At 38.5% G+C, this 14,497-nt stretch overlaps 1 protein-coding gene across 2 annotated transcripts in view; it reads right to left on the bottom strand.

The window, feature by feature from the left end:
* Window positions 1-14,497, bottom strand: part of LOC134351480 (YEATS domain-containing protein 4) — a 74,006-nt gene that overhangs the window by 42,251 nt on the left and 17,258 nt on the right. For both annotated transcript variants that reach the window (XM_063057686.1, XM_063057687.1), the window contains exon 9: window positions 8,166-8,359. In XM_063057686.1, the coding sequence (XP_062913756.1) occupies window positions 8,170-8,359 (190 nt within the window). In that variant the 3' untranslated portion in view covers window positions 8,166-8,169. The remainder of the gene's footprint in view (window positions 1-8,165; window positions 8,360-14,497) is intronic.

Genomic DNA, 14,497 nt, shown 5'->3' with positions numbered 1-14,497 from the left:
ACTTTAAAAAAAATACCAATAGATTTGCAAGAATCAAGAAACGTTGCAATGCCATATCCACCAACAGTAGGTTTTCAGACTTCACTTGAAACACGCTATAAAAATTTAACACTTAGGTAATGTCCATGAGACACTATTTCCCTTAGTCTGCTTTACAACCCTTCATCTCACACATTGCATTCAACCTCAATCCACTGTCCCACCATCCCTCGACATTTGTTTAAATTGCACCAACATGGATTAATTTTGAAAGCAATTGTTACACTGCAGAATTTTAACATTATGGTAAATTCAAATCAAAGCATTGTTTAAGAGACACCAAGTAAAGCTATTCTTTGAATTTGACAATATTGGCATTGATGAAATCACAATTACTAAGTATAAACTTGGAATTGTGGCATGAATGAAGTGTAAATATTAATTAATTGCATAGATATCTCATCCAAGATGAACATAAATGGCTAATCCTAAACTAAAACATGAAGTTGCCAGTACTCTTGTGGATTGAAAGGGCTTTGAAGTGTCCCCTCAATGCATCCTGAGACCACCTGAAGCAAGCATGCCCAAACAGAATACTGTCAGTTCATTTGCTTGATTTTGTACTGAATATATTTAATAACATAAAACAAGTTCATTTTTTGTTAAGCACCTGAAATAGACTCCTGTATGCTTTACCCTAACCATAAAGATGCTGGAAATCCAGAGCAACACACAAAATGCTGGAGGAACTCAGAAGGTCAGTCAGTATCAATGGGGGGGGGGGGGGAATAAACAGTCGTCATTTCGGGCTGAGATAGTTCACCAGGACTTTCTAATCACCGTTTCTATTTTTTGTTTCAAATGTGTCATCACCCATGTGAAAAATAAACCTGCTCTCAGTAACTTTCTTAACCCCAGTGACAAAAAAAAAGCAAGTAACTTGACCAGGATCAATTGTTTCAACCCCAAAACTGATTCTATATTGGGCAAAGCTTCCTATATTTATTGCAAAAATAATGTTTGATTTTCAATATTCTTGATCTGCAATTAGAAATACTGATATCTAGCTGATAAAGCACAACTACCATTTTGTGTTATTCACTGTGCAAATTAGGTTTCAATGGGAAATTGAGGCCTTTCCAGCTTACAATGTAGTCAGATAAAAAACTGGAATAAAATACAAATCTTGAAGACAATTATAATCCTGTAATATTAAGCTAAAACAATAGAGCGAATTTCTTATTGTGGGAAAGAATACCTTAGGAAAGGGTGAACATGTTGGTTCTGTAAGCCTCGGAGCTTATAAAAGGTGATTTTCTTAACTGTATCCATTAAACAAGCGTAAATACCTCCCTCAATAGTCTTAGACCAGAAGATAATTTCAAAATGCACAGCCAATTTAAACAGAGATTACAAGTAAATTTTCTCAAAGGATTCTTGCCCCAGGAATATTCCTCAATTATATTTAAAGGCATGAATATATATATATGAAATAAAGAAAATAAATCAGCAGGGGAAACAAAAGTGGCTTAGGAGATCTGATTGACAGCAGGTTTTAGGTAGCTTGAACGTATTTCAGTATGCTCATATATCAGCAAACATTTCACAAATATATATTATAGGCAATAAATTAAGTTTAAAAAGAATGTAAATGACAACTTTTAAGTGTATGATCCGATGGAAGTAAGCCAGGGAAACCAGCATCATTTTTATTTATGTTATTTAGGTTTGTGGAAGTTACTTTGATATGATTGGCTTCTCAATTTAGTTGAACTACAAGAATGCTTTACATGGAAAATATATTCATAATAAAAATGCAGTCACATGTAACTTGTAAATAAACTCTACCAAAACAATAGGCCAGAATCTTCAGTTATTGGAAAGAAAAGAAAACAGCATCTGCAGAGAGAAAAGGTACCAGTCACTGTTTCAGGTAAAGAACCTGCTTCATAGCAGTCCTAATGCACAGATACCACTCAAAACTGCTTTTAACTTTTGCCTCCACAGATGCTGCTTAACCTTGAGTTATTCCAGCATTGTTTTTGTTCCAGATTCCAATATCTACATCTAGTCTCGTCAATGGCTCAATAGAGAACTATAGTCTCATTACAGTACAGAAGTTAACTTGCTTCCAACTTCTGTGCTCACACATTATAAAACTGTAGCGAGCAACGCAAATGCTAGTGCATCTGGCTAGCCGATTCACAGTATATGCGTCTTAAGTCAATTTAGATCAGCATTAACTAGTATATGGGCTTAGGCTATAATCTTTTGAATTAGTGTTTTTTTTTACACTGCCCCACCATTTTTAATGTTCTGAATTTTCAGTACATGATCTTAATATTCAAATCCATGACTGTTTTAAAATATTTCTGATCACACATCTAAAAGCAGCTCATAGGCAATGATTGAAGATCTGATGCCCAAGGCCAAAACAATGTTTTTAAGCTATGTAGATTCAGGAAAATATTGGCAGTGAGCAAGTTTATAAATCCATTAGACCAGACCATTATGAAATACTGTTTTAAAATGCAGCTATCAATGATTAATCCTGCAGCCATGAAATAATATCCACAACTTGCTTAATCAAGTGAAACATTTTCTAGAAGTAACTCATCCAATGTGTACAATGTGAAATGACCATTACAATAACAATGGGCAAAATATAATTTACAGATTGCAAATGCTTAATGTTTCAAAGCACATATTTAATAATCTACCCACACCGAAGGAAATTCTTAAATCCTTCGAGTTATTTTTGAGTGGAGAAGTTGAAGATTATGAGAAACAGATTTTATACTGTACTTTGACTAAAGTGTCCATAGAAACAGTTTTTTATAACATTTCTACAAAGTCTTGAAAACTGACTCTGTGCAAATTTTATTTTTGGTAAAGATGTGCCAGAACTACTGGTCTGCCTTTGTAAGGCTGCATTTGATGAGAGCGGAAATGGAACAATTTTGCTAAAGACGTTTATGAAATTACCTCTACTACCAATTAGTAAAACAAAAAGGTTTGAATATCAACCTCTTGGAGATATGTTACACAGAATACCAGTGGCATGATAAAAAGTTCTTTCTCTATAGCTATAAAATCTTAGTATGCACCACCCACCTAAAACTCCCAAGTTTTAACCCTTGCTATTTCAATTAGTCTTTTCAGCCGTTAACTGCTTTAAAAACACCAATGACATCAAGTACTGCAAAGTGGGATTTAAGACTGATGTGTGAGATGGCGCACAAGACTTAGATTTTCCAAACTATCTTTGTAATATTCAAGTTTCTTCTTGCTATCTAATAATCTCATTCTTTTGTTTCAGGTATAAATAAAATCCAGCTGGTAACCGTATAACCCATCTCTAGTGACTTAACCTACAGCAGCCAGTCAAATGGGTAGGCATACACCGTAACACTGAAAACTTATGGGCAAATACAAATGAATCAATCCACTGATAAGTTGTATAATACTTAAAAGCATGTACCTTTCAGTTTTACTTTTGTCCATTTATGCTAACTTTGAATGAAATCAACAGCTAATTCACAAATGGCTTGAGAAAAAGCTAATGATAGCCAACAGATTTGAAGGAATTCCACGCAATGGCAGAAGGGCTTTAGTGCGTGATAAGGTAAGCATTAAATGTCATAAACTCGGTTGTTTTCACCACATAATTTTTTAATCCATGCTGGAACAATCAACCAGAGGGAGATGGCTGTGCTGCAATGTGTTGAAAGTAAACTTCCATTAAATGAATAAGCCAACATATCAAACTACTTCCAACAATTTTTATTAAATTCAAAATTTGGAAATATGGCAAATCTACAACCTGGGATCTTAATATAGGAAATAAGGACTCATGTTGATTGCTTAAGTGTTAATCAAAATTTTAAAAACCCTCAAAAATAAACTCTTGATATCAACAATGGAAATAATCAGCTGTCCAGCTTTTACAATGCAATCTCTTTGCCATTTCACACCTTTAAAGACACACCAGAATTATAAAATTCTTCAAATAAATATGTACATTAATTCAATCACTTTAAACAACTAAAACTGTGTTCTAGGCTATTAGTATTTTTGAAGCTTTTGCAAAACATTTGAAGTTTTTCTTTAAAGAAACAAGTATATATTTGTTGGTTGAAGAGAATACAACCAATAGGCAAACAACTGTCCTCTTTCTAGGCTATGTTTCTAGCGAAACAAGATTGGGGACAAGTACAGAATTCAACTGATTAAGTCATTAAAATAAAGGCTTGAAGCAAAAATCCAACTATGATCACAAAACAATGCAATTAATTTCTATTCCACCAGAAATGGTAACCAACTCAACCATTAACTAAGCTCCAAGGATTATCAAAACATTCATAATTCACAGATATAATTAGGAACCAACTGAAAGCCAAGAACATAAGGATTTGAATTTTAAGACTTTAAAATTACAAGAGGGATAATTAATGAATTTAACTTGTAGTGACCACATTCAAAATATTACAAAGCAATTTTTTCCCGCACCCATTTGACAGATAATTTTAAACGATACTATACAGGTAACAGTAAAGCAGCATCTTACAATGTTTACAGAATGCACATCTTTTTTAAACAATAGGAATATTTTGCACAAATCTCCGATTTTCAAATCAGTGTGGATAGCTTCTGATGCACATTGCTTGGCTTAATTTTTTGCATTCAAAACCACCATTAATAATCTAATCACATTTTTTAAAGCAAGAGATCCCTAAATAGTTGCTAAAGATGAAATAGAAATTTTCTGCAACTTTGTGAGAATGGCATACTACAAAACTGATAACCCCTCCCAGCAAACTAGACAAATTTTCCTCAATAAAAATGGAATTTGATACAAGCACATCATGAAAAGTGTAAGGTGCAAAAAAAGTAGTAAATTAAATAAGGATGTCTCCTCAAAACAGCTTTAAACATTTAAATCCCTAGATAGCTGAAAAGAATGGAAGCACCAGATTGTCTAAAGCAAAGGAACCAGATTTTATTTGAAAATTAGATCAGTGAAGATGAAATTAATTCTTGCAAGCTACACGGGTAAGCAATTATAGGACAACAGTAACTGAGTGAAAGGCCAAAAAAGGAAACAAAGGAAGGATAGGCAATGTAAGACAGAGAAAATGATAACTTTGCAAGATTCAACTTAGAAGCAAACAACAGTTGAAAATTAGGGTGGAACCATATTTCTACATTTTACATTAAAGTTATGAAGACTGTGTGGGGAAAATGCACAGAGCAACAGATTCAACCATTATAAACCTATAAATTGCTTTAGTGAATATTAAAAGACATTGCAAAGTAATTCATTCATCTTAAATTAGATTTTTAAAGCATTTGTATTTCTAAATAACATGACAGTCTATCTAATTTCAACACCTATCCTATCCCTCCAGAATTCTGGCAAGGTGCAATTTTTTTGTCAAACTGAAACAGGCTTTAATACCAGTATTGTTTGCACTAATATTAAATTTCATACAATAACCTATGTATTCATGTAACCACTTTTGCAAATACAGCTTTTCATTCTTACTGATTTTATTTTATACTTCACACTGCTTTCATAATTCATCATCTCCAAAAAGCAATACAGCAACTTTTTGATCCCATTCTTAAACATGTCCTACAATTCAATTACGACTTGTGCTGCAGTTAATTTACAGGATACTTGCCACAGTGAAAAATATGCAAGTGATCAGCTAAGACGACAACATGGATTTCAATAATTAAAAAAAAACAAAATCTGAAATGGTAGCTTGTTTATGTAAAAAGCTTGTTTTCTGGAATTCTAACTTTAAAGCAGCAAAACATCTTTGGTGCATAATTCATGTTCAGTATCATTTTCTTTAAGAGTGGCAACCTTGAAGGAGTAGCATATTCGCGCATGAAAATAGTTCCCTAACAAGCAGTCAACCAGGCTTCAAGTGTGCACAATTTGACTGAAACAATTGTAAGCATATTACAGAAAATCTGAAAATTATCTATAAAGATATGTCTACTGTCAGGGAGACACGTCTTGAGGGGTTAGGACTGAAAAGGGTGAATACAGAATTGAGGGATAATGGGCAGCAAGTTAACAGCCAAATTTGGCAATATGAAAAAAAAAAGATTTCATTGTTCTCATTTCCCTTTGATTCAATAATCTATACTTAGCCTTCACTGTGGGCGTAAAATGAACCTTTAAATATCGTGCAACCAAGCCAAGTAAGATGAAGCGATCAAATCCAGAACCGAACTCCCAAAAAAGCCTGCAACAAAACCCTTAAACAAAACTGTTTTAAATAACACTTTACATTAAAATTAAATGGTACCACTGAGTGTGGCTAATATTCCACTGAGCATTTCCGTGAATAACCAGATGCTACAAATTTTGTAAACTGAAATACTTAAAATCAATTTATTACCTGCGTTATTTACTGCAACTCCTTAACAAATTATTTTTTGTTTCACAGTATTAATTGCACTCTACAGAGTACAAAAGAAAAAAGTTTACCAATTTTTAGATATAGTGCAAAGGAACTTCAGAACTGTGATCACGTGTCACCTACAAAATATGGACTAGGGGAAAACAATAATTCACATATGAACAATGCATACAAGGAATATCGGTCACCAATAAGTGCCATGCCACCTTAAAGATTATGCCAGGTACGTTATCACAGCAGGATATAAAATGGTCATGGTTTGATTAATACTACTACACTCACCATTTGAAATGGGTGGAAAAAAACTAACCAACTCTACACCATTAACTTGTAAGACATTCATAAAGTTACACCACCTTTATATGTAGTACTGACTGTCAAGAGTGCAAGACAAATTCTTCTTTAGTGAATTCTCCATATCAAGAATATTTTATTGCAGAATCTCCTAAGCAGTTCCAACAGGGTTTAAAAAACTAATTAAGAAATCCTTCTGGCTAGATTTGCAAAACATCTTTAAAAGATACTATATGCAACATTTTCTACTGATGGGATCAGGAAACAGTTTTAAGTGGTGCAAAATTAAGCTTTAAATTTTAAATAATTAAGCTAAATTCCCAATACAGTTCTATGCCCCAAAATATATTTCCCAAATGCAATTTATTTTCTATAGAATAAAACACTATCCCATTCTACAATCTCCTTCCATTCGTGATAGAGAATAAGATTGAATTGGAATGCTACTGACTAAACAGTAAACAGTGAATCAGAAAGATCACAAAACACTTTAAAGCTATGTATATCAGCCAGCCAATAGTCTAAGCACAAGACAATTTATTTCAAAAAATAAATTTGCTACAATGCTCCTAGAAATAGCTATTAAACAGGCTGATAGGACAAAGGCTTCATTTAAAGATCAAATACCCATTCCTCCAGAAAGTTAATGTATTTGTTCTGCAGTGTATTTGGGATGGAAGGTGGGCAGTGGCCAACAAGGATATTAGAGATCTTTCTGCAACTGATATGGATGCCAGACTCCTCGGAACAGGAGTGCATCATATGATCTGTCCATCAGCAGAGGCCTAATATTGCAGTATCAGCTATACCACAATTAAGGTAGGACCACAACAATTGGTTAATTCCCCCAGTTATGAAGTTGGTGGAGAAGCAATCTAGCACTGCTTTTTACATAGAAATCCCAGGAGATATTATTTTCTGATTGCAATTGCTGCTCACTAGGACTGGGGCCAGTGAAGGTAAGCTGTGCTGCATAGATGTTGGTAGTATTAGCCCTATCTGTAGCAGTTTATGCAGAAAACACCTTTTTACATTTGTTGGAAATGGCACTGGAGACAAAATCGATAAGCATAAAATATGCAAAAGTAAATATAAAAATATTACTTGAATCAATGCATTATGCCATCATTACCATCAGCCATGTAATTTTCTGTATATTCTGAAAGAAACTGGTTATGATATACACTTCAGACAAAATTGAGTAACAGCAGGAATTGAAAGTATGAATCAGTGCATAAAAGACATATCTTTGAAGAAATAATGTGCTGACTTGTGAAGGTGTAATTTCATTATCAGAAATACTTACCAGAATTCATAGTGCTAAACAGCTTTTGCATGACACTACACAGCATTCTATTTAAACACCACAGTATAAAAGTGAATTCACAAATGTTTTCAGAAAGGTTGAAAGGTAGAAATTACTTTGCATAATTGTATATGAACAAACCAACCCACCTTTTTAACGATGACGATACTCCCGTTCTCTGTCCCGCTCTCTGTCTCTATCCCGTTCACGGTCACGATGCCTTTCCCGCTCCCTACTTCGTTCACGATAATAGTCATCATGCCGATCACGACTTCGTGAGCGTTCTTTGTGGCGTCGGCTTTTCTCTCTCGATCTGCTGTGGTCCCTCTCTCGTGAACGTTTTCTAAAAGACAATTACCCTTTTGCTAGAAACTAATTTTTCAATCAAACTTTTAACTAGTTTTTAAATCAAACTCTGAAAACAGCATTCAATTGAACTCCACCATTTATGCTCATCCCTGGTACTTTGTTCACAACTGTATTTGTACTTTAAGGCCCTAAAGGTTCTGCTGCTGTAGCTATCCTACCAAGGCTCCTGAAAGTTAAAGTAATAATATCAAAGTACATATATGTTACCATATATTACCTTGGGATTCATTTTCTTGCAGTCATTTATAGGAAAATAAGCAAATGAACTTTATGGAAAACTATACATAAACGAAGACCTGACAAACATTAATGTGCAAAGCACTAATTGTGCAAATAAAAAAAACATTGAGAACATAATTTGTGATGTCCCTGAAAGTGAGCCTCTAAGGTCAGAATCAGTTCAGAACATTGGTGGATAAAGCAATCCACACTGGTTCAGGAGCCTATTAGTTGTAGTGTAATAAATGATCCTGAACTGATAGAGTAGGACCCAAGGCTCCTGTACATCCTGCTTGATGGTAGTAGCAAGAAGAGAGCATGGTAAGGACGGTGGGATCTTTGATGATAAAGGCTGCTTAAATGTGGCAGTGCTCCATGCTTGGGAGGGCTTTTCCTGTATCCACTACTTTCTCTGTAGCATTTTCTATTTCTTGACATTGGTGTTTCCATAACAGGCCATGATACAACCAGTTAAGTACATCCACCACTGTGTACAGAACATAGAAATCTACAGCACATTACAAAGCCCTTTGGCCCATAATGTTGTGCCAACCATGCAACCTACTCTAGAAACTGTCTAGTTTCCCTACTGTATAGCTCTCTATTTTGCTAAACTCCATGTACCCATCTAGGAGGATCTTAAAAGATCCTAATGTATCCGCTTCCACCACCGCCAGTAGTGCATTCCACACACCCACCACACACTGTGTGAAAAACTTACCCGACATCCCACTGGTACCTATTTCCAAGCACCTTAGAACTATGTCCCCTCATGTTAGCCATTTCAACCCTGGGAAAAAGCCTCTGGCTATCCACATGATCAATGCCCCTCATCATCTTATACACCTCTATCAGGTCACCTCTCATCTTCCATCGCTCCAAGGAGAAAAGGCCAGATTCACTCAACCTACTCTCATAAGGTACACCCCCCCCCAATCCAGGAAACATCTTTATAAATCTCCTCTGCACTCTCTATAGTATCCACATCCTTCCTGTAGTGAGGTGACCTCTAGGAGTACAGTATCTCTAGAAGTTACACACAAAGTTGCTGGTGAACACAGCAGGCCAGGCAGCATCTCTAGGAAGAGGTACAGTCGACGTACAGACTGGGAGACTGCTTTGCTGAACACCTACACTCTGTCTGCCAGAGAAAGCAGGATCTCCCAGTGGCCACACATTTTAATTCCACATCCCATTCCCATTCTGACATGTCTATCCACGGCCTCCTCTACTGTAAAGATGAAGCCACACTCAGGCCTTCAACCTGATGGCATGAACATTGACTTCTCTAACTTCCGCTAATGCCCCACCTCGCTCTCGTACCCCATCTGTTATTTATTTTTATACACACATTCTTTCTCTCACTCTGTCCCTCTGACTATATCCCTTGACCATCCTCTGGGATCCCCCCCCCCCCCCCGCCGGCGTCTTTCCCCCCGGACCTCCTGTCCCATGATCCTCTCATATCCCCTTTGCCAATCACCTGCCCAGCTCTTGGCTCCATCCCTCCCTCTCCTGTCTTCTCCTATCATTTTGGATCTCCCTCTCCCCCTCCCACTTTCAAATCTCTTACTAACTCTTCCTTCAGTTAGTCCTGACGAAGGGTCTCGGCCTGAAACGTCGACTGTACCTCTTCCTAGAGATGCTGCCTGGCCTGCTGCATTCACCAGCAACTTTGATGTGTGTTGCTTGAATTTCCAGCATCTGCAGAATTCCTGTTGTTTGCATCTCTAGAAGTTTGTCAGTTTATAGTGACATTTCAAATCTACACAAACTTCTAAGAAAGTAGAGGCACTGTTGTTCTTTCTTTGCGATGACACTTGTGCTGGTTCCAGGACAGATATTCTGATATACTGACACCAATGAATTTAAAGCAATGATGGTGATTCTCTCCAGCTCCATTCCCCTGATGAGAACTGGGGCATGGAACTCTGGCTTCTTCCACCTGTGATTGATAATCACCTCTGGTTTTGCTAACATTCCAGGGAGAGACTGTTGTAGTGGTCTCACTCAACTAAATTTTTATTCTACCCCTTGATTCAGCCAACAACGATGTCAGCAAACAATCATGACACTGATGCTGCACTTAGCCACACAATCACAAGTAAGACCATGACAAAGGAGCAGAAGCCTGCCATTCAGCCCATCAAATCTGCTCCGCCATTTTATCATGAGCTGATCCATTGCCCATTTAGTCCCACTACCCCCCCACCCGCCTTCTCACCATAACCTTTGATGCCCTGGCTACTCAGATACCTAAAAATCTCTGCCTTAAATACACCCAATGACTTGGCCTCCACTGCTGCCCATGGCAACAAATTCCATAGATTCACCACCCTCTGGCTAAAAAATTTCTTCGCATTTCTGTTCTGAATGGGCACCCTTCAATCCTCAAGTCATGCCCTCTCCTACTAGACTCCCCAATCATGGGAAACAACTTTGCCACATCCACTCTGTCCCATGCCTTTCAACATTCAAAATGTTTCTGAGGTCTCCCCTCATTCTTCTAAACTCCCAAGGAATACAGTCCAAGAGCGGGCAAACGTTCCGCATATGTTAACCCTCTCATTCCCGGAATCATTCTAGTGAATCTTCTCTGTACCCTCTCCAACGTCAGCATATCCTTTCTTAGACAAGGAGTCCAAAACTGCCCAGAGTACTCCAAGTGAGGTCTCACCAGCGCCTTATAGAGCCTCAACATCACATCCCTGCTCCTATACTCTATTCCTCTAGAAATGAATGCCAACATAGCATTCGCCTTCTTCACCACTGACTCAACCTGGAGGTTAACCTTAAAGGTATCCTGTATCAGGACTCCCAAGTCCCGTTGCATCTCAGAACTTTGAATTCTTTCCCCATCTAAATAACAGTCTGCCCGTTTAATTCTTCTGCCAAAGTGCATAACCATACACTTTCCAACATTGTATTTCATTTGTCACTTCTTTGCCCATTCTTCCAATCTATCCAAGTCTCTCTGCAGACTTTGTTTCCTCAGCACTACCAGCCCCTCCACCTATCTTCGTATCGCCAGCAAACTTAACCACAAAAGCCATCTATTCCATAATCCAAATCGTTGATGTACAACGTAAAAAGAAGCGGCCCCAACACAGACCCCTGTAGAACACCACTGGTAACCGGCAGCCAACCAGAATAGGATCCCTTTATTCCCACTCTCTGTTTCCTGCCAATCAGCCAACGCTCTATCCACGTATGTAACTTCCCCGTAATTCCATGGGCTCTTATCTTGTTAAGTAGCTTCATGTGTGGCACCTTGCCAAAGGCCTTCTGAAAATCCAAATATACAACATCCACTGCATCTCCCTTGACTAGCCTACTTGTAATTTCCTCAAAAAATTGTAATAGGTTTGTCAGGCAGGATTTTCCTTTAAGGAATCCATGCTGAGTTCTGCCTATCTTGTCATATGCCTCCAGGTACTCTGTAATCTCATCCTTGACAATTGACTCCAACAACTTCCCAATCACCGATGTCAAGCTAACAGATCTATAATTTCCTTTTTGCTTCCTTGCCCCCTTCTTAAATAGTGGAGTGACATTTGCAATCTTCCAGTCCTCCGGAACCATGCCAGAATCTATTGACTTTTGAAAGATCATCGCTAATGCCTCCGCAATCTTCACAGCTACTTCCTTCAGAACATGAGGGTGCATTCCATCTGGTCCGGGAGATTTATCTACCTTTAGACTATTCAGCTTCCTGAGTACTTTCTCTGTCGTAATTGTGACTGTGCACACTTCTCTTCCCTGCCACCCTTGAGTGTCCGGTATACTGCTGATGTCTTCCTCAGTGAAGACTGATGCAAAATACACATTCAGTTCCTCCGCCATCTCCTTATCTCCCATTACAATTTCTCCAGCATCATTTTCTATCGGTCCTATATCTACTCTCACCTGTCTTTTACTCTTTATATACTTGAAAAAGCTTTTAGTATCCTCTTTTATATTATTTGCTAGCTTCCTTTCATAGTTAATCTTTTCCCTCTTAATGACCTTCTTAGTTTCCTTTTGTAAGCTTTTAAAAACTTCCCAATCCTCTGTCTTCCCACCAATTTTTGCTTCCTTGTATGCCCTCTCCTTTGCTTTAACTTTGGCTCTGACTTCTCTTGTCAACCACGGTTGCATCCTTTTTCCATTCGAAAATTTCTTCTTTTTTGGAATATACCTGTCTTGCACATTCCTCACTTCTCGCATAAACTCCAGCCACTGCTGCTCTGCCGTCTTTCCCGCCAGTGTCCCTTTCCAGTCAACTTTGGCCAGTTCCTCTCTCATGCAACTGTAATTTCCTTTACTCCACTGAAATACTGACACATCAGATTTTGGCTTCTCTTTTTCAAATTTCACAGTGAACTCAATCATGTTATGATCACTGCCTCCTAAGGGTTCCTTCACCTCAATCTCTCTAATCACCTCTGGTTCATTACACTATACCCAATGCAGTACAGCCGATCCCCTAGTGGGCTCAAGTACGTAGAACAAGGGCTCAGCACACAGCCCTCTGGTGCACCTGAGATGAAGACGAGTGTGGAGATGTTGCCAATTCATACTAACTGGAGCCTGCCAGTGTGAAGATACAGGATCCAGTTGCACAGGGAGGTACCAAGGCCCAGGTCTTGGAGTTTAGGGATGAAGTGAGGGAATGATTACATTGAATGTTGAGATGTAGTTAATGAAGAGCATCCTGACGCATCATCTTCACTGTCCAGGCGTTCCAGAGCTGAGAGAAGAGCAAATGAAATGGCACCTGCTAATGACCTGGTACGACGGTAGGGTAAATTGGAACGGATCCAGGTAACTCCTCAGGAGTTGATATACTTCATGACCAACCTGTCAAAGCATTTCACCACAGTGGACGATAGTCATTGAGGCAGGTTACCATCTGTAAGATTTAAGTACCTCAGAATGCTAAAGCAAGAGGCAGAAGATATCCCTTGATTGTCTTTTAGTACTTGGCCAGCTGCACCACCTGGGCCAGATGCCTTCTGTGGACTCACTTTCCTGAAGGATGCTCACATGCTGGGCCCAGGGTCAGGGACTGCGGGCGTTTGTGAAGGTGCCTCCAAGCTCTGTCAGTCAAACTGAGCATAAAAGGCCCATCTCAGAGAGCTTCTGACAACATACTGTTGTGTCAAAGCCCTTAAAAGTGAATTAAAATGTTGGATAAATAAAGACATTTTTGAGCAGTTCTTTAACTTTTTTTATTCCTTAAGTTGCCATTTTTTTTTAAAAAAGCAATTTTAATAAGAAACAACTGCATTTTTCGATCAATTATATTACCAAATATGTTAACCACTGCTGGAGTGAAGCTGAGGTGGTGAACCTGTTAGACTGGGGGGGGGGGACGGGCTTGATGCACTGGCATCCAACCTTCAACTAAACTCTGATTAATGCCCCACCTCCCCCTCGTACCCCATCTGTTACTTATTTTTATACACACATTCTTTCTCTCTCTCCTTTTTCTCCCTCTGTCCCTCTGAATATACCCCTTGCCCATCTTCTGGGCCCCCCCTCCCATCTTTCTTCCTGGACCTCCTGTCCCATGATCCTCTCGTATCCCTTTTGCCTATCACCTGTCCAGCTCTTGGCTCCATCCCTCCCCCTCCTGTCTTCTCCTATCATTTTGGATCTCCCCCTCCAACTTTCAAATCCCTTACTCACTCTTCCTTCAGTTAGTCCTGATGAAGGGTCTCGGCCTGAAACGTCGACTGCACCTCTTCCTAGAGATGCTGCCTGGCCTGCTGCGTTCACTAGCAACTTTTATGTGTGTTGCTTGAATTTCCAGCATCTGCAGAATTCCTATTGTTTGCGACTGAACTCTGATTCCTGTGTTTCAATTTGCAAGGGTGGAAGCTAATCCGGGGAACAATGGCTCCTTACGAAA

Source organism: Mobula hypostoma, chromosome 9 (genome assembly GCF_963921235.1).
Source record: "Mobula hypostoma chromosome 9, sMobHyp1.1, whole genome shotgun sequence".
Taxonomy (NCBI): domain Eukaryota; kingdom Metazoa; phylum Chordata; class Chondrichthyes; order Myliobatiformes; family Myliobatidae; genus Mobula; species Mobula hypostoma.
Note: the sequence above shows the minus strand (reverse complement) of the source record. Positions and strands in the feature narration are given on the sequence as shown.